The sequence below is a fragment of the Mus caroli genome, chromosome 9 (genome assembly GCF_900094665.2).
Source record: "Mus caroli chromosome 9, CAROLI_EIJ_v1.1, whole genome shotgun sequence".
In the NCBI taxonomy this organism is placed as follows: domain Eukaryota; kingdom Metazoa; phylum Chordata; class Mammalia; order Rodentia; family Muridae; genus Mus; species Mus caroli.
Genome location: NC_034578.1, coordinates 72,145,818 through 72,172,477, shown reverse-complemented (window position 1 = coordinate 72,172,477; position 26,660 = coordinate 72,145,818). Strand labels below are relative to the sequence as shown.

The window sequence follows — 26,660 nt, the reverse complement described above, 5'->3', positions numbered from 1 at the left end:
TAATTTTTTGTTATATTCAGAAAGGTTATCAATATGTAGACCAGGTTAGCCTGAGATTCTTTATGTAGCCCAGGCCAAATGTGAATTTGCACTCTGCCTTAGCCTTGCAGGTGCTGAGATTACAGGCATACATCACCACATCAGGCCTATATATGTTTTGAATGGCAGATAAATACAACAGTCCTTGTGATTTTTAAATATATGTGTACCATCCACACCACCTCTTCTCTTCCCCATTCACTCTTTAATCAGACTATGTACTGAGTCTATACTATGTGTCAGTCACTGCCTATGATCAACAGCACAGACAGGGATGCTACATGTGTGAACTGGGAGAGAACTAGGAGACACCAAATAGTTACAGAATAAAAGTGAGGTGGAAATTTCAGGTTTCTTTAACAACTCAGTTGTGTCACATGGTATTTTCCTGGAAGCTATCTTGTGAGAGGTCATGTGATATTTTGCCTAAAACAGATTCTTGAGAGGGTGTGTGATGTGTGATGTTTAAAAAAAAAAAACAATAAATGGAACCCCACAAACAGCGGGAGGATGCTCTTGCATTGCTATGGCATGCAGTGCTTTGGTGGTCTTTGCTCGTCTTCACTTCATAGAGAAACATGCTAAAGAACTTCTCCTGGTGTTCCAGCTGATTCTGCCATTTCTGACTCGTACAGACTAGGTGGAGCCTTGCCGTTTCTCCTGGATCACGCTGCCACTACTGATTTGTGTTTGCTGTTTGCTATTGAACTAGACTGCTGGTATCCTGAAAATGAAGAGTGGAGTTGCCCCGAGTAACTACTTCTAAACAGGTACACAAAACCCTTTTCCTACTAACCTTCTTTATCCCCTACCCCTGGTTGATGGGGTTGAAGCATTAAGAACCTTAAATAAAATATGTTTTAAAAAAGTATCTAAGTCTATATAAAAGTGCAGGTACCATGATATTATGAAAGAGAATGACAAAAGTCCTCATCTAGTTCGGATATGGTGTTTGGGCAGGTTTCCCTGGGGAAGGGCTTGTGATCAAGTTCTGAATATGAATAGAAACTAAACTGGTCCAGGTGGGGAGGCAACCCAACCACTGCCTCTGCTTCAGCCTGCTGCTCCAGCCAAGTTGGCTGATATCACAGCTTCTAGTCTCACTACAGACATTAATGACCACTACTGGCTCTTAAATTTCTCTTTACCTATTTCTTCTGGATCCTCTGACTCATTCTTTCTTGCCAATTTTTTTCCTGGAAAAACTAACTTTTTGTGGCTGTGGCCTAACAATACTTATTTTCTTGGACCCCAAGTTTTAGAACTCAAAGGTGACAGAGAGATTTTTGATACTCTTACTCACTCTTTGTGTACTTGGAACTTTCCCATTATATTCTACACTTATGGTTACACTTAGCTCATTTGCAGTAATAATCCTTGATCAAAAAGATCATCTAAGCCAGGCAGTGGTGGTGCATGCCTTTGATCCCAGCACTCTGGAGGGAGAAGCAGGCAGATCACTGTGAGTTTAAGGCCAGCCTGGTCTACAGAGTGAGTTTCAGGACAGCCAGGGCTACCCAGGGAAACCCTGTCTCAAAAAAACCCCATATAATTGTAATTAATAAATGTGTTGTTATTTTTATTTATAAAGGGTAAACAAGGTATATTTGAGAATTATGGATCTGGGGCTGGAGAGCTGGCTCAGTGCTTAAGAGCACTTGTTGCTCTTGCGCAGAACATCAGTTCAGTTCCTAGTACTCACAGGTAGCTAACATCTATCCTTAACTGGTGAAAAATGAGTCCTGTTATTATGGAAAACCTTAATCAACCCGTATCAAACAGTGAAACAGCTTTATTTGCTAAACAAAGATAGTTAAATGTTTATCAAAGTACTTATATTTTGCAATGTCAAACACCTTAGTTAAAATTTTAGTCCCAAATGCACACAATTCCAATCTGGCTGCCTATAATCAGAAACTTTAAATTTTCTTTGCTATATTTTTTAGTATTTATTTCAAATTTTAAAAGAATATACTAATCAGAGAGCTGGAAGTACGGCTTAGTGGTTAAGAGCACTGACTGCCCTTCCAGAGGGCCCAGGGCTCAATTCCCAGCACCCACAATTGTCTATAACTCCAGTTCCAGAGGATCCAGCAACCTTACACAGACATATATGCACGCAAAACACCAATGTACATAAAATAAAAATAAGAAAGTCATTGTTTAAGAAAATGTTTAGAAAAAATATGCTTATCAGCCTTTTTTGACTTCTCAATTTGAAGTTTTGTCTTTGTTTTCTCCTGTTATTGGTCTTTATGTAAAAGGTTTCTACATCATAAAAAAATAAAGTTTGAAAACAAGCAGCATCTAAACATAGCACAGTATTCTGTCATAGCTGAAACTTCTTTAAAGGACTCAACAAAACCTAAAAAATGGACTGTACTATCTCTAGCTTTACCAACTACAATGATCTTTGTTTTCTGAAAAAGAATGTTTTTCAAGCACAATTTACTGTTTTACACTATTACAGAAATTTATATACTAAAGCATAGATTATTTTGAGAGAAATTTAGCATTTATTTCAGGGAAAGAACTATCTCTGTTTAAACTGGGTGATATGGTGGTGGCAAGTCTGTAATCTAATACTTGGAATGCAGAGGAGGGAGGTTAGCTCAAAGTTAGTGTAAGCCCCTACTAAAATATACCTACTGCCATTGCCTCAGTGAAAAAACCAGGCTACTGAAAGGATCATTTGTAAAATTCTGACATCTTCCTAACATAGTAAATGGTGTTAGTTATAACCCCACATTTAGTTGGTGTCTAAGCAGTAATAGAAGGACTCAATGGTAGTGCCCACCCCACTTCCTAAATCTCTCATTCAAATTATTTGTTCAAAATGTTCATTATTTGTAACATTGTTCCAAACTCTGTTCCCTGGCAGTTTCCCTACTCTAAATCCATTATAAGAATTACAGTTCAGTCCTTCTTAGAAGGGGGAACAGAATAAATACTCATAGGAGCAAATATGGAGACAAAGTGTGGAGGAGAGACTGCCCCACCTGGGGATCCATCCCATATACAGTCACCAAACCCAGACACTATTGTGGATGCCAAGAAGTGCTTGCTGACAGGAGCCTGATATAGCTGTCTCCTGAGAGGCTCTGGCAGTGCCTGACAAATACAGAGGGGGATGCTCACAGCCAACCATTGGACTGAGCACAGGGTCCCCAATGGAGAAGTCAGAGAAAGGACTGAAGGAGCTGAAGGGGTTTGCAGCCCATAGGAAGAACAACAGTATCAACCAACCAGACCCCACAGAACTCCCAGGGACTAAACCATCAACCAAAGAGAACACAGGGAGGGATCCATGGCTCCAGCCGCATATGGAGCAGAGGATGGCCTTGTCAAACTTCAATGGGAGGAGAGGTCCTTGGTCCTGTGAAGGCTTGATGCCCCACTGTAGGGGAATGCCAGGGTGGGGAGGCAGGAGTTGGTGGGTGGGTGAGGGAACACCCTTATAGAAACAGGGGGAGGGGTGGGATGGGCATTCTGGAGGGAAACCAGGAAAGGGGATAAAATCTGAAATGTACATAAAGAAAATATTCAATAAAAGAAGAGAGAAAAAAGAATTACAGATCAGGAGTTTATTTCAAAGACCAAGCTTTTTTTTTTTTTTTTTTTCAAAAGGAAAGTTTGTAGAAGAATCTTATTCAAGAAAGAAAATTCTTACCATGTTGAATTGTTGCTGTAGTTTTTCATTTGCATAATTTATGCAGAACTGTTCAAAACTATTTATCTCAAATGTTTCAAATCTGTAATACCAAAAAAATAAGGTAGGAAGAAAAGAAAAAGAATAGTTTTTAAAATTATTTAAAATATGCACATTTGAAAGAGAAAAATGTGAAGTCTCTTAACATTATCTTCTCCATATCTGATAAAAGTCTGTAAGTTGGAGAGTCAGCACATGATGAGCATCAGCTGAGACAGTCCTGCTTAAGGATGTGCAGCCTTGGCTTTTTGAGGCCCCTTCAGATCCAGTAGGAAACAACAAAACGATGCTAAAGCAACAGTTCCTGTCAATTTATACTCCAAACATTTCACAGAGAAGTGGGAGCTAGAAACAGAAACCTAACAGGTTCTTCTGAAAAACTGAACCAGAGAGTGAAAAATTAGCTGCCAAACAAGCCCATGTACAAAAAGTATCAACATTTACAGAATGCAACTAGAAATGAAATTATATTTTTAGAAATTCAATAATTTGTCATATAAGAGTGTGGAAACCAATTAATTCAATCTATTAGCTTTGTAGATAGATTCTGGAGCTGAGTTAATTTTTGTTTAAGCAATGTGTAAGGTTTTTTTTTTTTTTTTTGCATCATTATATCTCCATTATCAAAGACACTTCTAATGGTTATAAGTTAGGATTTCCTTCTCTTCTCCAGTAGAAAACAAAATTAAACATGTGCTCAGAGGTACAAAACACTCCCAAACAAACAACTGCTTTCCAGCAGAGTAGGGCAGCCAGCCAAATGCACTCACCCATAGATGTCCAGCACGCCTATGAAAGAGTGCTGCTTGACAGCAGAATGGAGAGCCTGATTGACGTGGTCAACAATCCAGTTAAAGAGTTTTGCATAGATGTGCTTTGCTAAAGCATCTCGGGCATTTGTGGCCTGCAGCTTGGAGATGGGCTTGATGTATGTCTCTGTGGCAGTAGCCAGCTTTCGGTGGCAGAGCCAGTGACACATCTCTTCATAATCCACACCCATAAGGTCACAGAAGATGGTAAGAGGTTCATGCTTGGGCTACCAAAAGAGAATGTGTTATTATTGCCTATGGCCAAATAAAAGAATAATTTCTGGAAAAAGTTACACAATTCAGCACTATCTTTGTCAAATGGACATCAACATCACTCACACCTGATCAATGAGTATAGTCAGAAGCATTCATAGCCTAGGATCTGGAAGTCACTTTGTAATATCTTGTAGGGCTCATTTTAAACAAAAAACTTTCTTGGTTTTTCATAGATTTGTCTGTCTCTTTCTTAGGTTATATTCAATCACTCAATCAGAAATCTTGTCAGCTGGCCATCAAATCTGTGCTATTAAACAAGCATAGCTCCTGTGTGGCTTGAATGAGAATGGATCTCAGCAGATCATGTATCTTAATATTTGATCCTCAGTGGAACTGTTTGCAAATGATTGGGAGGTGTATCATTCTTGAAGGAGGTGTGTTACTGGGAGCAGATCTGGAGGTTTCAAACATTCACACCACTCCCAGTGTCTCTTCTCTACCTTGTGCATGTGGATCAAGACATAAGCTCTTGGCTACTGCCATTACTGCCATGCGTGTCTGCCTGCTGCCATGCTCCCTGTGTGACAGTCATGGACTCATTCTCTGAAACTATAAGCCCCAAATATATTGTTTCTTCTATAAGTTGCCTTGTTCATGATGTCTGATCACAGCAACACCCAGTGTCTGCAGTCTTAAGGGGGACATACTTATTGTCCTGTAAAACACTGAAAAGAGACAGACATAGTGCTGAAAATCCACAGGAGGAGAGTTCTCTCTATCAAGGCAGGAGACAATTACCTTAGATAATAGATTAGGGTATGAAAGAATATCGGGTATTTCTTGGTCAAGAGAAAAGCTGTCTAAGTTGAGGTAACAGCAAGATTAAAAAAAAAAAAAAGGTGGTAGGAGGGAAACTAGCAAGAGGAGGAAGTAAGGCTAAGTAAAGCAGAAAATGTACAAAATGAAGCCAGAGAACATGATTGACCTTCATCCTCAGGCCACAGAAGGTCTGAAGAGGCTTGAAGTAGACAGTCTGATGTCATTTGAAGGGCTTTGAGGTTGGAATTCTTTAATGACTAACATATCCCTGAACCCCTTACACATCTTCTGTGGATCTTCTGTGAGTGAGGTTGCTAACTACTTGTCTTGTTCAGTCTCTATTGCTGTGTTACTTTCCCGAATCTGGCATCTGACAACTTTCCCGGGGAGTGGGCAGGTTTTACATCATCTCTCAGTGAAAACTGAGGAACTGAGACCCAAGAGAACAAACAACTTGACAACAATAATCACATGGCTCGCTCATATCACCATTGTCATTAAAACCTGAGGTTCCTGATGGCCTCATCTCTAGACCCTTCCCAGAAGGTCATCACTTCAGATTCAAATCAGTACCATCACTTACAGCACCTATCAATCATGAAGGAGTATATGTGCTATAGCATGAAAAACTTTGAAAGGCCACATATCGCATGATTCAATTTCTATTAATATCCAGGGTATATAACTCTACAGCGGCAAGACGGAGACTCAGGTTGCTGAGTTGAGGAGACAGGAGTAAAGTTGGCTATAGGTAAGATACCCAGGCTTCTTTTTGAAAGTCGTTTCAGCTGCCTGTGAACATACTTATGGTTGAACATATCTATGAGCATAATCACAGCCATATATTGGTGTTGCTAAATTATATCTCAATAAAATCTGCTTTTGGAAACAAAACAAAACAAAAACAAAAACCTGGCGCTAGATGTGATTATGCACTGCTGTAATCCAGATTGTCACAAGTTTGAGGCCAGCTTGGGCCACAGACAGGACTCTATTTTGAAAAAAGAGTGGGTGGGGGTATGTGTGATTATTTTCTTAAAAGAAAGTAGAGGTTTAAATCAGAGCCATCATTTTCTCCTTTAAAAAATACTAAGCCAGGCCGGGCGTGGTGGCGCACGCCTTTAATCCCAGCACTCGGGAGGCAGAGGCAGGCGAATTTCTGAGTTCGAGGCCAGCCTGGTCTACAAAGTGAGTTCCAGGACCAGCCAGGGCTATACAGAGAAACCCTGTCTCAAAAAAAAACCAAAAAAGAAAAAATACTAAGCCAGAGAGATGGGTAAGTGGGCAAAAGAGCTTGAAGCCACACAAGCCTGATGAGCTACGTTCAATCTCCAGGACACAGGTAAAACGCTGGGCATGATGCCAATCATCTCTAATCCCAGTCAGTCCTCCACGATGAAATGGAAAGCGAAGGAAGGCAGGAGAACTGGACAAAGGTTCCCCGTCTAGAATACCATGAGCAGGTAGAAACAAGAGAGACCTGCCTCAATGGGGTGGAAGGGGAGAACCGACTCCCAAATGTTGTACTTTGGAGTCCACATGTGTGGCACATACATGCCAGCACTCACATACAAACACACAAACACACAAGTAAAAATAACAGGGTTGAATAGATAGGTCAGCAGTGAAAAGTACTTGCCACACAATATCAGGACTGGAGTTTGCGTTCCTGCACCCATGTAATAAGCTACTACCTGAACCTCTGGCTCTAAGAGATCCAATGCCCTCTTCTGGCCTCTGTACACATACAGGTTTGTGTACCTGTGTGCTTATACATATGTACAAACACAGAATAAATAAAATAATAAATAAACAAATAAATGAAGCAATTAAATCTACTGTAGATCTAGGGAGATGGCTCAGTAGATAAGGTGGACCTGAATTGCCCCCCAAAACCATGTTCAAAAAGACTAACATGGTGGCATGTTACAAATACAGTGACTGCGTAGCATGTGCAGAGGCCCCTAGCTTGTTCTACTTGTTCTAGCCCCAGTAGTAAAACAAACAAACAAACAAAACTAATACACAGGCCACCATCGCATTAAGCTTGTTCTGAACTTACAGGTATTGTGCAGCTGTCTGAATCCCGAGATGCAAATACAACATTGCCTAAGTGAAGAATGCCAGCAAGTATTCGAAAAATTCCCATTTGGTAAGATTCACTAATTCCTGGAATAGAATAGAGTAAACAAGCAATTGATGTCAGAATAGCAACAAACTAATTATAAGAAAAATTTAAGTCTATTATTAATTCTTGAATATTGCCAGATGTGCATAGTACATTCATAGTCATATATAACAACACTTTCATCTTTGAGATAGTAACATACTAAGCAGTTTTGCAATGTGGGTTGTACAGTGTGCCTAATCTGGTCTATGTCCTGCCATATCACATAGACAAGACACTTCATTGTCTATGCTTTGGTTTTCTCATTTGAGATAAGGCGATAATTCTTCAAAGAGTGTCTGCAATATTAAATGAAATAGTGCACAGAGTATACTCAGACATGCCAGGTGATTAAAAAAAATCACATCCTAGATATTTACGTAGTTTATTAATATTATTGCTACTACTTATCCCTACTTTAATACATATTGCAGCCCGATAAGGCTGATTTAAGTTGGATTATTGAATTACTTCTAAGTAGATTAATTAGAATGAAAGATCCAAAGATTAGAAGTGTTCAGATGGTTTTATATCCCAAGCTAATGAGTGAAGATCCAAACACAGCATTGGAACAAGACCCAAGTGACAGGGTGAGATCAGAAAGTTGGATACTTTCTGGCTTTTACCAGATCTGGTTTCAATTTTTTAGTGAAGAACATAAATATTAAACATAATCTATAAGTAAAAGTAGTAAAACTATTGCAAAAACATTTTTATAAAGGAAAATTGAGAATTTACTTTATGGTGAATAGTTTTGCTATTTCCTACATTATGTAATGGCGCTTGCATCCCCCCCCCCCCCCCCACCCCCCCCCCCCCCCCCCGGCACCCCTCCCTGACAAAGTTTAGCCTTGTTGGTGTAGCCTTGGCTGTCCAAAAACTCACTCTGTAGAATAAGCTGGACTCAAACTCAGAGATTCTGCTGCCTCTGCTTCCCGAGTGCTGGGAATAAAGGCATGTACTACCACACGTTGTACATCCATAGTAAGGTTATAATCTACCATGGCTGGACAGCTTTCCTGAGCTTGGTACAAAATGGAAGACTCCCTTTTCTCAGCAGAGATTCCTCTTCCCCAACTGATCTGGGGAGCCTGATCTCCAATATTTTACCTGAGGAATGTCACATAATCCTTGATGGAAATTACAAATTCAACCTCCTGGAATCCCTCTCCATGCAAATGAGGTATCCATAGAACTGTAAGCCTCATCCAATGAAACTTCACACTAAGAACCCCTTCTCACTACCCAAGGTTCACATATATAGCCCTTGATTAACCCAAATAAAGTGTAAGTGTACACGCTATTTCATTGAATACTGTCTGACAGAGCTGTTTCATTGAATGTTGTCTAAAAGAACTATAACACTGAGGAGCTGTAACACTGAAATCTTTGGAGAAAACCCCTACCTGACACCCCTCCTCCAAGCCCTTGACTCCCTACTCCCCACCTTCCCATCCTCCCCCCACCCCACCCCACCCCACCTGTAGCATTCACTGCTGGACCAGGATCCTGTCCACCTACCCATTCTGGACTTTGCTACATCCTTCCCCACCTGGTGTGCAGCAGTGCCTGGACACCCAAAGAGAAGAAGTGGAAAACAGAACCACAGCACTGTACTGGTCTTTTAAAATTCTTCAGTAATACAATATTCTCTGGGACTTACTGTGCACATGGATCACTTGTAGTCCAAACCTTTGTGAAGTCGAATGAGAGAGTCTGCATTTTTAGCAAGTCCTAGAGTGGTTAGGACCTAAGCTCCCTTATGAGAAGCACCAAGATACAGTATTTGAGTTACTCTATTCTAAGTGTTTTTTTAAGGACACCTTTAAAAATTGTACAACTCTAAGTATGAACTGATTGACATTCATATTTAACACTCTCAAATCACAAAGAGAATAGTGGTATCTGTTTCAAAAGCACAGGAATAACACTATGCGCATTTATAAAATTCTCAAACAATAAGATTTTTAAATTCCTTTATAAAAAACAATGAAAACAAGAATATGTGTATTCTGTTAGTTTTGCTTAGCATCTGTACAGACCCTGAAGACAGCAATAAAGACAATTCAGCAAAGGCTGACCTGGCACAGTGACACATGCCCTCCATACCAGCAGACTGAGGCAGAGGGATTGCAAGACCTAGAACAGGCTGGGCTATGTGGATAAAACCTATCTCCAAGCATTACCAACAAACAAAGCCAAAAAACCCCTGAACAATCAAGCCCCCTAACAACTAAACCACTAAGATCTACAGAATGTGTTTATACAAAAGCCCATTTCAATTAGTCTCTAAATCTTTTTTTTAAACATTTAGCTAAAAGTTAATCTTACCTCTCCAGATATTCAATAATCTTTGGTAAATTTACAAGGTTGAGCCACTAGTGCCACTAGCTAATCCTAGAACCATTCTAAGAAACACCATGATCATTTCTCTGTGTTCCATACGTAAGAAATGTCCCAGCATCATTGACCAGTTAACACAAAGAAAAACCAATATTCCAAACAAAGACACTTGAGTCCAAATGACCAGCACTCATGAGTCCAAGACAGACAGACATTACCCAGCAGAGTGCAGGCCTGCCTGGTGTGCGCCATCTCCTTCGCATCATCTACTCCTTCTATCATAGGGCTGCCTCCTTGCTTTGTGTAATGAAAACTATCTGCATTTCCTGCAGTGAAGGAAAGAAAAGGTTTTTAGTCTATGAGAAGGTTGTACTTCAACCCTACAAACATGCTGAATTAGAGGTAGTGACAACACACTGATTACACACACACATACACACAGAGTTTAGAGTCTGCCCAGTTTACACACATTCTAATATAAGATTTAAGATTTTATCTCAATTGGTGAAATAAATGATGTTTTCTTCAGATTTAGTTCCAAACAGGCTACTAGGACAAATTTCTTCTTTCATCAAGAACAGTTTTTAAACATATATAAAAGCAGAGAGGTGAGCCAGGCAGTGGTGGCACCATTCCTTTAATCCCAGCCCTTGGGACACTGAGACAGCTGGATAGCTATGAGTTCTAGAACAGCCTGGTCTACAGAGCTACACAAAGAAATCCTGTCTCAAAATGAAACAAACAAAACAAAACAAAACAAACAACAACATAAACAAACAAAATAGCAGAGGCTAGAACCTGAACCCATCTATTTCTTACTTACCTTAACCAGCTTCAACAAGGCCAATCCTGTACCTGACTAGAGCTACCCCCAGCCTTCCCATGGCAGTTCTAAAGCCAGATTCAGACCTCTAAGAATCTTTTTTTTTTTTTTGTAAATATTTTAGTATGAAGGATTTCTTTTTGACAAGCTTGAAAACTCAAACTTAACAGAAAAAAACACCAAATCTAGTGTCATATCCATACCTAACCGCAGCATTTTAAACTCAGGTAACTTTGCCGAAGCACAGAGCTGATAGAAGATATGGTAGTTTCTCTCCTCTTCTGCCTTTGAAATAAGAAGAGTTTTCAATTGTGGCATTTTAATATAAAACTCGGGGAAACTATGATAATATAAAATTTTAATATTTAATTATCTCAGTAAAACTCCACATTTTGTAAAACTGATTTAAATAATTAACCCTTATGATTTATAGTATATATGCAAGATAGGAGGATGGCTTGAGATTGAAGCCAAGCTGGGCAAAACAGTAATATTCTGTCTCTTGAAAAATAAAATTAAATAATAAAGATGTACTAGTAATATTCAGTATAAATACCAGCTAGCAAGGATTTTAAGGTTTTTTAGTATTATAGTCTAAACCCACGACCTTGAATATTCTAGACAAGTGTTCCATACCACTGCACTACATCTCAAGTACAGTTTTGACCCTTGATTTTGAGATAGTCTTATCTGAAAGTCTCTTCTGGCTCTGAATTACTCTGTAGAACAGACAGCCCTTGAACCTGTGAGTCTCCCAATTCAGCCTCCTGAGAGGCCTGTCCCACTGTGCCTGGCTTAGTAATGCTCTCTGAATTAGTGAACAACTTGATAGATGGCCAAAATAATGATTTTGGAGTGGTTCTCCAGTAATTCTGGAGAAACTAAAATAATTTTTGGGTGTGCTCAGCATCATTTTCTATTAATAACTTCTAGATTTACAGTAATCCTAATACTCTATCAAAAAGAGAATAATCTCTTCCTTGCCATATTTTAACGATGATCTCATGACTATAATAAATCCATAAACATACTCTCCCTATATATTTATATACTATAAACTTTGTAGTTTATAAAAAATATACATATATTATGTATATTTTCCTATCAACAATAAGTTGATAAAATAAAAAATAATAATTTATAATCTATGGTCAATTTTTAGTATTTCCTTAGTCTTTTTCTACATATACACCTAGAGTACAGTTACAAAAATTACTAAAATACAATCAGCATATCTTTACAACTTGCAGTATATCTATGCTGATAAAGATTAATTGTAATAAGGTAAAAGGAAGTCTTTAAACCTAAAGGCATCAATGAGTACTGCAGTGACAGAGGACACTGAACAAACATACCAATGATCACAAGCACGATGAGGCAAGAGAACAGGTGCTTCAGCACACAGAAACTAGAAAAGCAGGTGAGTCTGCAGAAACATTTGGTCATCTTTGTACAGGATGGTTAGTGCTTATTGACTGTGATTCATTTGCTATAACTAACATTCTCAGTGTTCTAGACTCCTGGAGACTGGGGAGCTGCAAGACTTACTAAGTCCTAGCCACCAGTCAACATACTGGCCAAGGTCAGTTTCCCTCCTTTGCTACCTTTGCTCACAATCCTACAGATTTCTCTTTTTCAAAGATTAATTTTTTTCTTTATGTATATAGGTGTTTGCCTGTATGTATGCCTATGTACCACATGTGTGGAGTATGTGTAGAAGCCAGGAGAGGGTGTTGAATCCCCTGGACCTAGAGTTACAGACAGTTGGTAACTATCATATTGGTACTGGAATTTGAACTAAGGCTCTCTCTTAAGCTCTGAGTCATGTCATTAGTCCCATGTTCCTACACACTTCTATGTGGACTTCATTCATTTCTGTTTCACTCATTCTTTCTTCTCATTAATAGAGAATTTGTTTGTTTGTTTGTTTGTTTTAAATCCTAGATGTGAATAATACTATTGTTCTTAACTTAAATCTAGAGTAATAGTGGAGGGTTGTTATTGCCTTACTATGAATATCAAATGCTATAAACTTATACATATCAAGTATTATAGTTTATTTAAGATTAAATATTTAATCAGGCACAATCCCAAAGTCAAAGCCAAGATGTTTGGATACCCCAACTCATGACTCTTGGTATGTGCTAGACAACTTCAAAGCCACAAAAGACTTAGGCAATAAAACAATGGACCCTGCCATGTGGGATATTTGAATTTTAATGATATGGCATCCAGCACATGGGTCACTGAAACTCTGGGTCTCAGTATGAGGTATGTAGTGGGTCACCACGAACTACATATTGACATTTTTATGATAATCTACAATCCCTATTATGTCTACAATGTATGACTACACACCAGCTAGTGCTATAAATGTGTAACATGTCTCCCTTTCCATTAGAAAGGAGCAACAATATAAGTGCCAATAAAAATCCTACATAAATATTCAACTATGGTTTTAATAGCAGTCTATAGCGAGGTTAAAAAGACTTTCTTTTAGCTCTGTGACAGAACAGAACTGGGCTGAAACATCAGAGTTAACAGGAAGAATGCTGGGAACCCTTCCTTACTGGGTTTCTTCTAAAGAGCATGTTCACAAAAAGCCCTGCCTATTCGAACATGGGCTGATATTATGTAAATATTATATAATAGATCGGGACCACATGGCTCAGTACCTGTTGGGTTTTTTTTTCCTTTGTTCATTAGCCCACTTCCATTCCTTAGATCTTTTTCCTTTCTTAATGAGCTGTCTGTTTCTATTTCTAACCATGTCCCTTCGCAATCCTTTGCTCTAGGGTACAAGAGCCTAGAAATGGGTGTCTCAGAACTCAGATCTGGGGCTAAACACTCCTAAGCACACTTTTCCTTTCACTGTCTGATCTCCATGCTTAGCTTAAAAGACCTGAATTTTCTGTATCTTCCTGGTGGCTACTGGGATTTTGAGCTTTCCTCTATTTTTGCTTTACTTTCAAACTTTAATAAAATTATCCTCAAGCCTCTGAGTCCAGTTTTTCAACTATATTAATAAGACTAAGAACTCAAAAACTCCCCCTTTATAATTTTCCTCATAACATTATTATCCTACCCAAATAATGTCATATCATAAGAATCAAAAAGAAGGAAACAGGACAAGTATATTTTATTTTTCTTGAGATGAGTTCAAATTGTAACTCTTTGAAGACATAGATAAATGCTTTCTTTATCAGTTGGAAAATAGAGACAAAACTAAATAGCACCTCTTTGTAACTAACCTTTCCAACAAGCATCTTGTAAGAAAAAAATCAAAACCACTATACCAGACTCAGAAAGACAAATATTGCATTCTTTCTGTTATATGCAGAATCTAGATTTAAATATAAATAAATGCATTACACATGCACATATATAAAACAACATGAACATACAACATGAAAATAGTATAGAGACCTTGATGAGGAATGATGTTTGAAGTAGGGGGATGGTAGAGAACAAGAGCTCATGGAGTAGAGAAGATATAACATGTTTTTTTCCATGCAAACCTAGCTTTAAGATATAGATAGATATGCATACATATATGTATATGAATGAAAGTAGACCAGCAAGAGAAAAGAAGGACAGCAGAGAGTAGAGGAATGGTGTGGAGCTAGGAACAATTACATACCTGTGCATGGATATCATAATGAAATTCGTTATTTTGTACAGTAACTGAAATGTTAGTAAAATATGAAACATTAAACCTAAATCAGTGTCCACTCTCAAGGATTATTAGGTTAAAGAGGTAGTCTTCTACTTCTGATGCAGCAGTTTACATTTCACATGTTTCTATCCAAGTGTGACTTATAGTAATACCGTGAGAATATGCTCAAGAGTACTATGAAATAAAGTATATCATACTAGCAAGCAAGGGCTCTATAGTGGTTTTGTATGGATTTAATCCTTGGCCATAAAGTGACCATCATCTTGGAGAAGAAATTATGTTGGCCAAGGAAACTAATTGAGGAGAACCCTAAAGAAGTAGCTGTGTGTGAAGTAATGGTGATGAAGCTGAGATAGTCCCTAGTAGAAAGAGGGAAATTGGGGTCACAGAAGCTTCAGCTGAGATTGCAGCCATCACTCTCTGTTCTGTCCACCCTCAGTGCAAATGATCTGGGGAGATGCTAGGAAATAAAAAGCAAAAGACAGAAGGTTAACTGGAAGGGGGCTCTATGATGCAGTTTCCATGAGGTTGTCACCCACTATGGAGGGAAATTCAGGGTGATAGAGCTGCTTTGAGGTTAACCATCTATGTAGATAAGCCTAATGAATTCATGGACTCCCATAATAAAGTCTGTATTCTGTCCTTGATGCTCTCTTTGGGTGTTTGTTCCTATCTCCCCAAGAAAATGTCACATAACAGTAATTATAAAGTAATCCTAAAACACACAGCAGCACATGCAGCTTACCTGGAACACCACTCTGGATTTCTCTAAAAGGTAAGTTCTCATATTGGCACCGATGATTCTGTACCTCTTGTCAAAACCAATTTCAATATATTTTCCAAACCGGCTGCTATTATCATTCCTGGTTGTTTTGGCATTTCCAATTGACTAAGAAGCAAGAGAGAAAACAAGATCTTAGAAGGGCAATGCATGGCATTTACAAAGCTTACTCAGAGAGAGAAGGAATAGAATCCAACTCTTCCATTTTTAGTGATTCTTTAAAGACGAGAACCAGTTTTTGCCCCTGTAGGGAGCACAAGTGTCTGCTTTGCCCCCAGCGACACAGGTAAATACCAATAGTCTTCTTTTGTCTTGTTATTCTCACAGAAATGCATTTCAGAAGCAGAACTGATGGACGCAGTGGTGACATTTTCACACACCATTTGGGGTATGCAAACATTCACATCAGCAGAGAGAGATATATAGGGCTGGAGCTGCCAGAGCAAAGCCTTGTCCTTAGCTACCAAAAACTCAAAAGACTGCCTTATGTAAATGAAATCATTAAGACAAAGAAAAAAATTCCTGGAAATGCTAGTTTGGTATGAAAGGTCTCTTTAGAAACTAGCCAGTTCTATCATTTTATCCTATAGCAAAAAGAGGAGAAGCGATACTGCTTATAAGCAGAGTATTAATATTATCCATTCTGCTGATTGATTGTATTTTGAGGCAGCATCTTACAGATGAGGCTAGCCATGAGTTCCGTATATAGCTAAGGGTGCCTTAAACTTATATCCTCAGACTTCTACTTCCCAGATGCAGAGGCATGTGTCACCATGCCTGGCTTTATGCACTCAATTTAAATGCCATTTTCAGAAACCAGAAGTAAAAACATGTCTCATTCTTGTATATACTGTGAATGTGTGTATGTGTACAAGCACGTGTGTGAGGTTGCACTGTACACATGTGTGCATGTGTACATGAAGCCCAGAGGTTAGTGTCAATTGTCTTCCTTGATAGTTCTCCACTTTATTTAGTGAGGCAGGATTTCTCACTCAACCCAAAGCTTACTGACAATTCAGCTTATCTCGATACCCAACTTGCCCTTGGATTCCCGTCTCCACCTCCTAAGCACTAGGATTTTTGGCAAGCCACCAAACCCAGCTTTTTTGGTTATATTTTTATGTTTTGTTTTGGTTTTGTATATGGCTATCCTAGAACTATTTATGGAGACCAGGCTGGCCTCAAACCCTCCTACCTCTGTCTCCCAAGTGCTGAGATCAAAGGCATGTCCTACTACTGCCCAGCTAAACCCAGCTTTTTAATGGAGGTGTTTCAGACCTAAAGCCTGATTTGCATGCTTACAGGGCAAGCACTTTATCTATAGAGCCACCCCTCCAGAACGTAATTGGTTTTTGTTGTTGTTGTTTTGGGTTTGTTTGTTTGCTTGCTGTAAATACAGGGCCTTAATGTAGTCCAGGTTCATCCTGAATTGGCTATGTAGCTGAGGATGGATGACCTTGAACTCCTGATCCTCCTACCCCTACCTGTACAATGCTAGGATTCCGGCATGTGCACAAGGCTTTGTTCATGTTAGGCAGGCACTCTTCCAAAATGAGTAGCATCTACAGCCCAACATCGATTTTAACGGTTTTATCTAACTTGTAAGTATCTTCAACCACATACTAAGAATACAACTTTCTACTAAATATCGTTCATAACCTTAAATTTTTGATGGCATATATCTACTTTTTAACTTAGTGACATGCTTCTGTAACTCTTTTAAGTCAAAACAAAAACATAGTGTAGATAGAAGAACAAGCATCCACACAATGCATATATTAAACTCTGAATAGCTTTATTCCATATAAGATTAACGTTTGCCCCTTGTACAAAGTCTTTCAGGGTTAGTATATGCAAACAGAGAAATGTGAAAATGGTATAGAATGTTAAGACAGAGAACAAGTTTCAGGGATAAAAACAACAGGACCCTAGCTAGCCACAGAGTCAGCATATTTGATCCTCTCCTCAAAGAAAATGAGTTAGTATTTTAAAAGAAATATAGTGCCATAATTTGTATTGGCTATGAAGATAGTATTTGAATTTAGATTGTTACTTCTAAAGCATTTTAGAAAAGGAAATGATTGAATACTATCTTTCTAGCAAAATCAATGATTTAACAAAGCTTAAGATAATTTAACTAAACATACCCTAATTTAGAAATTATAAACTCATGTGAGTGTGTGTGTGTGTGTGTGTGTGTGTATGTGTGGTGGTTGTGTTTTAATACCCAAAGACCTTGATGTATAAACAAACTCAGAAAATAAACCTTTGATTCAGTGGCAAAGGCCTTGGATAACTGATTGGCCAAAGGTCCTACTGCAATAATAGTTGGTGAAGATGTCACCTTTAGTGGAGTTCTTTGATGTACTGTTCATTTATGAGACAAATGTGGAAACTGTCTTAAGAGCCCATTGTGTGAATAAGGGTTTGAAACTGGAATTGATCACTGGTACTGCCACCATTGCTGAAATTCAGTTTGCAGACTACACTTTCTGTGCCTTTGATCAAATTGGAGCTGCCAAGTGTCACTATTGTTCTGGGATCTTTCAACTGTAGGGGTCTCACCATCAGGCCCACAGAGCTCTCTCATTCTCAGAGTCCTGAAGTCTGTTTTGCCAATTGCTCAGTGACGAGGTGATCGTACCCAAAAGCCCTTTCCAAGATAAGACACTTTTGTTGTCATAGATAGAAAATACAAAAAACAAAACAAAACAAAACAAAAAAACAACAAAAAAATGTACATTTTTGAGCCTAAGTAGTATTTTATAGGGCAGTAGTGTAACAGGTTCCCATAGTACTGTACAAGATCCATCTGCTGCAGGCTGAAGTCATCCAGAAAGGCAGTGATGGAACTGTGGTTGTTTGGGGCACATGAGTTCACCAGATGGCTTCCATGACATGAAAAAAACTTGGTGTGGTTTGTGAAATTATTGATTTGTGGACTAAAGTGCCTCAGAACATAGACATATTTCATGTCTGTGTTTAAAACAGGGTACCTGGAACTGGAGAGATATCTCACTGGTTAAGAGCATTAGCTACTCTTGTAGAGGACCTGGAGTCAATTCCCAGCACCTACATGGTGGCTCTCAACCATCTATAACTCTAGTTCCAAGGGATCAGATGCTGTCTTCTGGCCTTTACAAGCAATGCATGAACATGGTACACATACATATACGTATGGTATAGACCCATGCATGTAAAGTAAAAAATAAATAAACCTTAAAATATTTGAAGAACAAATCAGAATGCCTGCTGATTAGCCATACTGCTCTTTTGATGGGTGCTTCACATCCAAGATCAGCTCCACAGCCCAAGAACAATGCTTTTGAAACTTAGGAGCTGTGGGAAATGGCTGAAGTTGTGGGATTTTAGAAGAAAAGAATTCTCAAGTAATCCCACTTCACCAAATTATCCAGTATACCCACAAGACTATAATATTATTTTCATTTCAATCACGAAGAAATTGCTACCTGAAGGAAGGGTTATTGATATGATTCAGGCAAACCATCCCTGCTTCTCTGGGATCAAGTGAACTTCATCATGGTGGATAATCTCTTTGATGTGTTCTTGAATTCAGTTTGCAAGTATATTGCAAGTATCTTACTGAGAATTTTTACAACCAGATTCTCTCGCCTATAATTTACTTTTGTGTTGAGTCTTTGTCTAATTTTGGTATCACAGTAAAAAGAATTTAGAAACTGTACTTATTTTCTATTATATTAAAAAAATTGAAGTGTATTGGTGTTATTTCTTTTCTAAAGGTCTGGTAGAATTCGGTCCTGAATCTGTCTAGGTCCCAGCTTTTTTTATTTGGAAGGTTTTGAATGTTATATTTGGGAGGTTTTGTTTCTACCTTGTTGGATGTTTTGGGTCTATTTAAATTATTAATATCATTTTGATTTAGCTTTTGTGGACTATACACATCTAGAAATTCATTTCTTTTAAAATTTTTCAATTTTGTGAAATACAACAAATTTTAAGGATTCCTAAATTTCTTCAATAACTGTTGTAATGTCTCCATTTTATTTCTAATCTTATTAATTTGGATTTGTACTCTCTTTTACTTGGATAAGGATCTCTCAATCTTTTTACTCATTTCCAAGGAAAAACTCATCATTTATTTGATTTTTTTGTATTTTTTTCTTCATTTCTATTTTGTTCATTTCAGCCCTGAGTTTGATTATCTCTTCTCATCTACTTTCTTGGGAGTTGTTTGTTCTTGTTTTTTTTCAAGGTTTTCAAGTGTGTTCTTAAACTATGAATTTGAGGTCTTTCATGTTATTGATGAAGGCACTAAGTGATGCAATCTTTTCCTTTATTGTATTTCACAGATTTTGGCATGTTGTGTTTTCATCTTCAATTATAGGAATTTGTAAAGTTTTCTTCTTGATTTCTGCCTTGAACTAATTATCATTGCTAAGTAAGTGCTTAGTTTTCATGAGTTTGTACACTTTGTGTAGTTTCTACTGCTGTTGATATCCAGATTTATTCCACTAAGATCAGATACAATGTTCATTTGGAATTTTCAGTAGGTATTCAATTTATAAAGTTGGCCTAACACAAGAGTTTCTCTGTTTAGTTTTTGTTTGTTTGTTTGTTTGTTTGTTTGTGATGACCTGTATATTGACCTGTATATTGGTGAGAGCAGAAATCACTCACTAGTATCACTGTGTTTTTATACTCTGTGGTTTTATATTGAACAGTATGACTTCAATATTAGCATCAGTAACATCCACTACTATAGATAGAGTGAAATCCTCGCAAAATCTTAATTCTAGACTTTACTACTTTCCTTTGACATAGCCATCTGCTCCTTCCTGCCCATGCTGTATCAGAAACCGCTTTCTCCTTCTTCCTGCAGCACACCTAGCTTTGGAAGCCTCTCTGCTTCCTCAAAGTACCTTGTCTAGGTCATGCAGGAATGGAAGATCTGCAGCCCTAAAGGATAGCCATGTAGACATATGTCACAGCATTGTTTTAGAGATGTTACACACAGCACTGCAAACCAGGCACAATTACCTCTGGGCAGATTACTGCAAAAGCCACTTGTACCAAGGTGCATCAGATCAATTTTAGCTCCATCCGTGTTTGGGTGATAAAGAAAACTTGGCAGAGGAAAAAGACAGGGATAAAATCATGCCCATTTGAATTTTTAACGAAAAAGGTTTGTTTCTGCATGTTCTGATTTCTGTTTAATGAAATCTATTTTTCTCATTTTCTTATGAAACTGTAACTTTCCTGAAGTACCATTTTTAATAAATAATATCCTTCCAGCTAGAAACCTTCAGACATCAAATTTTCATACATCCGATCCCCTTGTCTTTAGCACAGGCATTTCTACTTTGTTTCTGTATTGGCTTTGGTTTGGTTTAGTTTTCCAAGGCAGAGTCTCCCTTTGCTGCCCAGGCCTGCCTCAAACTCATGGTGACCCCCCTGCTGTAAGCCTCTACATAACTGTGATAACAGGCATGAGTCATCACACCCAGATCCATCTGACTTTTGAAGGTACCTTATCTTTTCATAGTATTTCCTTTCTCAAGAACGTATAATTTTGAATTTCTTTACTATACTATACTTTGCTGTATAATTTATTTATTTTTTAAAAGTAAAAATGCTCATGTGATTAGGGTTTATGTATATAACTTGGACTTTGGAAAAAAGTTAAAATTTGTAGCTAAAGAGGTTGAACTAAGGATAAAAACGTACTGTGGAAAGAGTAATGGAACTCATTCCTGCTTGAGTGAGAGCAATCCTGTTTGGAAGGAGTATAAGCAGGAACCGGGGACTGGGAGGAGATGAGTAACTTCGCCCTGGACAAGGAGCAGTCAGTATGAAGAAGTGCTGCCCGGTACTATAGGCAGACTTCTCTCTCAGCATTAAAAGGCAGAATAACAGCGTAAAGCAGGTTCTTCTACACTAGGATTTACTTGAAATAACAACCTTCCTGAGTTTTCAGCTTTCCTACGTCTTTTACTAAGATACAGAACAGTATTTCCTTAACTTCAGTGGCTGCAAACCTTAGACTTTCTGACAGGTACTGTATCAGTCAGGTAGTCAGTCTGTTTCTTAATTAGAGACTGTTTTAAAGCAGTTGAAAATGTTCTGTCTTACCTCCATGATGGGGTTGGAGGCCAAGACCTTTTCCTCAACATTGGCCTCGCTGGCAGAACCACTTACAGTTGCAAAGTACCGCATGGCATACTTAGCCGAGACCGTCTTCCCTGCGCCTGACTCTCCACTTACAATGATGGATTGATTTCGTTCATCCCTGGAAAACAAATCAAAGTGACTTTCAGTGCATCCACTTCTGGACATGATCACTTTTGTGCCTTTCTCCCTGATAAGGCAGAGTGTGGAAGCAAAGCAGAAGAATTACTAGTTATAAACAGGACAGAGAAGAAGGACATACCATTAACTTAGAATTGTGTAACTAAGGACAACTCTGTATTACTGGCATTCTGAATTTTCTGTGTGTGTATCTCAAACACAGTATTTTATTCATTTGCTTTGGTATTTTATAATACTGTTGTCAGCTACTACAGAAGAAAAGGGGGATATTTTTTGGCTCCACAGCCAAAGAATTTAGGGGAAAATGTGCTTAATTAAAATTTTATAAAATCATTTGAAATATTTCAAAATGTCCATCTGTTAATGATCTGTGAAGTGGCATTTCCAAAAAGCTACCATTTGATGTTGGCTAATTTCATTTAAAAATTATTCCACAATTGAAACTTTTCTCCTCTTCTCCCCATCCTCTTCTTCATCTTCCCACTCCTCTTCTTCCTCCTCCTCCCCTCTCCCACCTCCTTCTTCTCTTTTATTTTTTTGAGACAGGGCTTCTCTATGTATTTCTAGCTGTCCTGATCCCCCAGCCTCTTCCTCCAAAGTGCTGGGATTAAAGGCACACAACAGGATCAGGTCAGGGGAGGATGGAGGGAGAAAGTGCTGGGAGAGACAACTGGAACTGGGGGCATTTCAGGGTGAGGTAGAATCCTAGTGTAGTGGAAACTCCGAGGAATGTATCAGGGTGACTCTAGGGAAAACTCCTAATAATGAGGGGTAGGAAGTCTAAACCAGCTATCTTCTGTAACCAGGCAAGACTTCCAGTGGAGGGATTAGGATACCAAATCTTCAACCTATAATGTGTCCTGCCTGTAGATGGAGGGAGGGAACTGAATGGGAGAGGTATGGGGAGGGGAATGGAGATGGTTAGAACCAGGTATAGGGGGGTACAGGAGGGACAGCCAGATGGCCATGAGAATGAATGGATACCTGCAACAGGGATGGGGATGTAGGGGGCATCTCCAGGAAGAGAGAGAGAGACTTGGGATAAGGAAGGTGCCTAAGACTCAATGGGGGTGCCAGGTGTGGCTCACAACATTGGGGATATGGAACCTGAAGAGGCCACCTCCTGTAGCCAGGCAGAGACCCTAGTGGAGGTATAGGGATACCAATCTACCCTCAAAACTTTCAACCCAAAAATTTATCCTGTCTGCAAGTAATGCAGTCACAGGGGAAGGAACAGAGATTGAGGGAACAGCCAACCAATAACTAGCCCAACCTGAGATCCATCCCATGAGCAAGCACAATCCCTGACACAATTAATGATACTGTTATGCTTGCAGACAGGAGTCTGGTGTGGCTGCCCTGTGAAAGGTTCTACCAAGCAGCTTACTCAGACAGGTGCAGACACAACCAAACAGTAGATGGAGCTTGGGGACTCTTATGGAAGAACAGAAGGAATGACCAAGACCTCTAAGGAGATAGGACTCCACAGGAAGACCAACAGAGTCAACTAACCTAGACCCTTGGAGCTCTCAGAGACTGAACCACCAACCAAAGAACATACACAGGCTGGACCTAGGCCTACCGACATATATGTAACAGATGTGCAGCTTGGTCTTCATGTGGGTTTCAAACAACTGGAGCAGGCTATTCCAAAGCTGTTGCCTGTATGTGGGATATGTTCTTCTAGCTGGGCTACCTTGTCTGGCCTCAGTGGGAGAGGATGCATCTAGCCTCACAGAGACTTGATGTGCCAGGGAAGGGGGTATACCTGGGAGGCCCCTATCCTCTCAGAAGAGAAGGGAAGGGGAGGTGGGGGAAGGATTGTGGGACAGGTGACCAGGAGGGGACAGTGAGTGGGAATGTAAAGTAAAGGAAGGAAGGAAGGAAGGAAGGAAGGAAGGAAGGAAGGAAGGAAGGAAGGAAGGAAGGAAGGGAGAGAGAGAGAGAGAGAGAGAGAGAGAGAGAGAGAGAGAGAGAGAGAGAGAAAGGNAGGAAGGAAGGAAGGAAGGAAGGAAGGAAGGAAGGAAGAAAGAAAGAAAGAAAGAAAGAAAGAAAGAAAGAAAGAAAGAAAGAAAGAAAGAAAGAAAGAAGAGATCATCGTCAGCATTCACCGCCCTTTGTTTCCTGACCTGCAGATGCAAAGTGGCTGGTGCCTAGAGTTTCTTCTGCTGGGACTCCCTGCCATGCAGGTCTATACCTTAAACTATGAGCTGAACTAGTCTCTTCCTGCCTTAAGCTACTCTTGTCACGTACCTTGTTACAACAGTGATACAGGTAACTGACATAGGGAGGAGAGACTTAATTTACATTACAGGCCATGTTCACTTGGGTCTCTTGTTTCTGGCCATGGTGAGTCACAGCAAGGTACATAGAGTAAAAGCAAAGCTGCTTATCTCATGCAGACAGGAAGCAGACAAAGCTGAGAAGGTGGAATGGATAAGAGAAACCCTGACATATTCCCAGCAGCTTCTTTCCTTCTAATGGTTGCATTTCCTAATAGCTTATTCAGCTTGGAACTCATCAATGGATTAAGTCCTTGGAGAAGTTAGTGCACCTATTTTGTCTCTCAATAACACTACCAAGTCTTCTGCACACAAACCTTTGGAACCATTTTATATTCAAAGTATAACACAGGGCATACACACACATGGTACCAAACCTGACTTAGCATATACTGCCTGGAAGTCACAAAGCATCTGTTCAATCAGCCTTATAAGGTAGCAGGCATTACACCAAGCCTGTTATATAAGTAGGATACTTGGCACTACATGGTACCTGAGTCACAGTTGTTAACAGAAGAGATTTCACCATCCATAAGAGTCATTTTCTATTTAGCCAACGAACGTCAGGATACTAGAGCATTCAGAAACCACATAACTAAATGAAAGAAGGATGGCTAAGAAAGGCCTGGTAATAAATAAAGACAGAAGTAATAAAACCGGATGACACACCTAAATGGCCGGAAGGAGACATCAGAGATGATGCTTCACAATGATGAAGGTTAGAGCTTGTATCATATTCTACTTAATATTTTTCAAAGTGTTCTGTACTTATTAGCCAATATAATTTAATAATAACTGGAATAACAGGGACAGACACTCTTTTCCTCTTTGCAGAAAGCAACCCAAGTTAGTTTGCTTAAGGTTGGTGATTAGTATGCCAAGACAGTGAGTGAGCTGTTATAGCATACACCCCTAACTCGAGGGGTACGGGGAGGTCCATGGTAGGCTCCTCTTGCTTTGCTATGTCACTTCTTAGCATGCGTGCTCTGTCCTTCACTAGGAAGAAAAAGGCCCATTCATTGATCTAATCAAACATAAAGATAACAAATACATTTCACTGAACACTGTAAGGTCAAGTTAGACCACTTGTGAAACTGGTCCATCTTACAGTTGATAAAAGTGAAATCCATGGAGATCTTAAGTTTTAAGTTCTATGGTTAATTGGGGGAGACGCAATTAGAACACATAGTATTTTTTTTTTAAACTAAACCAAGGTTAACCACACAGTACTAACTTTTTTTTTTTTTTAAATCAAAGCTGTAAGTAAAACTTAGGAACATTGCCCTGTGACTCACACAGGACAGGAAATACATAAAATTAAGATAATATTATAACAAATGACTATAAGGAAACAAAACTAAATCTTGATGGTTTAATGAAAATAGTTCTGTGATTTTGGTGAAGGAAAACAATCAGGGAGCCAGTGAGATGGCTCAGCAGGCAGTCACTTGGCTTGGAACTAAGTCCATACTTAAGACTCAGATGATGGAGAGAGAATTGACTCCCACATGTTTTCCTCTGTGCTCACACACACTCACACACACACACACACATGCACGTGCACATACATGCACACACATGTACACACACAGACAAAGTGGAAAAAATCAGTCAGGTTTAGTGTGAGAAAGGACAAGTAAGAATGTGAGAAAAGGAATACAAGCAGAAAGACAGACCTCAAACTCCATTTGCCCTTTCTCCTCTAGAAGTCAACAGGCTCATTAAATGTAAGAGGGTGCAGTATTCCACGAGGGCACTGTTCTCTAAGGAGCATGTTTAGAATGGAGATGGGGCATAGACATTTCTAACTAAAACTGGGCTATCATGATGGCCTAACAGCTAAAACCACTTGCCACTAGGCTCCTTTCTGGCTTCTTCAGGCACTACACCAACTTGGTGCACATTCATACATGCAGATAAAATACCCATAAACATAAAATAAGTTAATAAACCAAGATGTAAGCCCATCGCTTTAACTCTACCCCCCCCCCACCTCCACACAACCCGCTCTTCTTCTAGAAGAAAGGAAACCTCATCTCTAGAAAGGAAACTGCCAACCTTCTCTCTCAGAACAAATCCTTGTAGTCACCCTAACTCTTGCTTCTCTCTTACCCTGCATCACGTTCCCAGGCCCATCTTAAAACTCTATCCAGAATCTATTCCCTACTCGACATCTTCACTAATACTTTCAACTAAATCTCTGTTCCTCATTCAAATCACTGAAGAGCCTCCTACGTGTCTCATCTCCAGAGTTCTATGCTTGCTTGCTTGCTTGCTCTGTTTTGTTGCCATAAAGTTACTGTAATAGGATTTCAACCTTGTAGAAGCTACACACACTGTAAAATGAACTCCTGCTTATGCAACACTCACATCCAGGAGCTGCCCACTTGCTCTGTTTCTCTATTTCTCCCATTCTAATATTTTCTGCAACATTTTGAGTATAGGTTGTAAACATGTACTTTCACAGCCTTCACAACATTTGTTAAGCTTTGTTCTTATCTATTTATAATGGTCAAAATCAGGAAAGCTAATATTGCTACAATAACACTACCAGTTTAATCAATAATCCTATTGATACTTTTATTCTTTTTTGTTTGTTTGTTTGTTTTTGTTTTTTTGAGGCAGGGTTTCTCTGTATAGCCCTGGCTGTCCTGGAACTCACTTTGTAGACCAGGCTGGCCTTGAACTCAGAAATCTGCCTGCCTCTG

The 26,660-nt window shown here is 39.1% G+C and overlaps 1 protein-coding gene and 1 pseudogene across 7 annotated transcripts in view; one reads left to right on the top strand and one right to left on the bottom strand.

Moving 5' to 3' along the window:
- The window catches only part of Myo5a (myosin VA), a 154,300-nt gene that overhangs the window by 72,676 nt on the left and 54,964 nt on the right, over positions 1–26,660 (bottom strand). For all 7 annotated transcript variants that reach the window (XM_021173409.2, XM_029481120.1, XM_029481122.1 and 4 more), the window contains exons 5-11: positions 21,494–21,650; positions 15,347–15,490; positions 11,129–11,210; positions 10,321–10,428; positions 7,655–7,761; positions 4,519–4,784; positions 3,710–3,791 (exon numbers count right to left, since the gene is read on the bottom strand). In XM_021173409.2, coding sequence (XP_021029068.1) covers positions 3,710–3,791; positions 4,519–4,784; positions 7,655–7,761; positions 10,321–10,428; positions 11,129–11,210; positions 15,347–15,490; positions 21,494–21,650 — 946 coding nt within the window. The remainder of the gene's footprint in view (positions 1–3,709; positions 3,792–4,518; positions 4,785–7,654; positions 7,762–10,320; positions 10,429–11,128; positions 11,211–15,346; positions 15,491–21,493; positions 21,651–26,660) is intronic.
- LOC110301388 lies at positions 16,830–18,368 on the top strand (annotated as a pseudogene).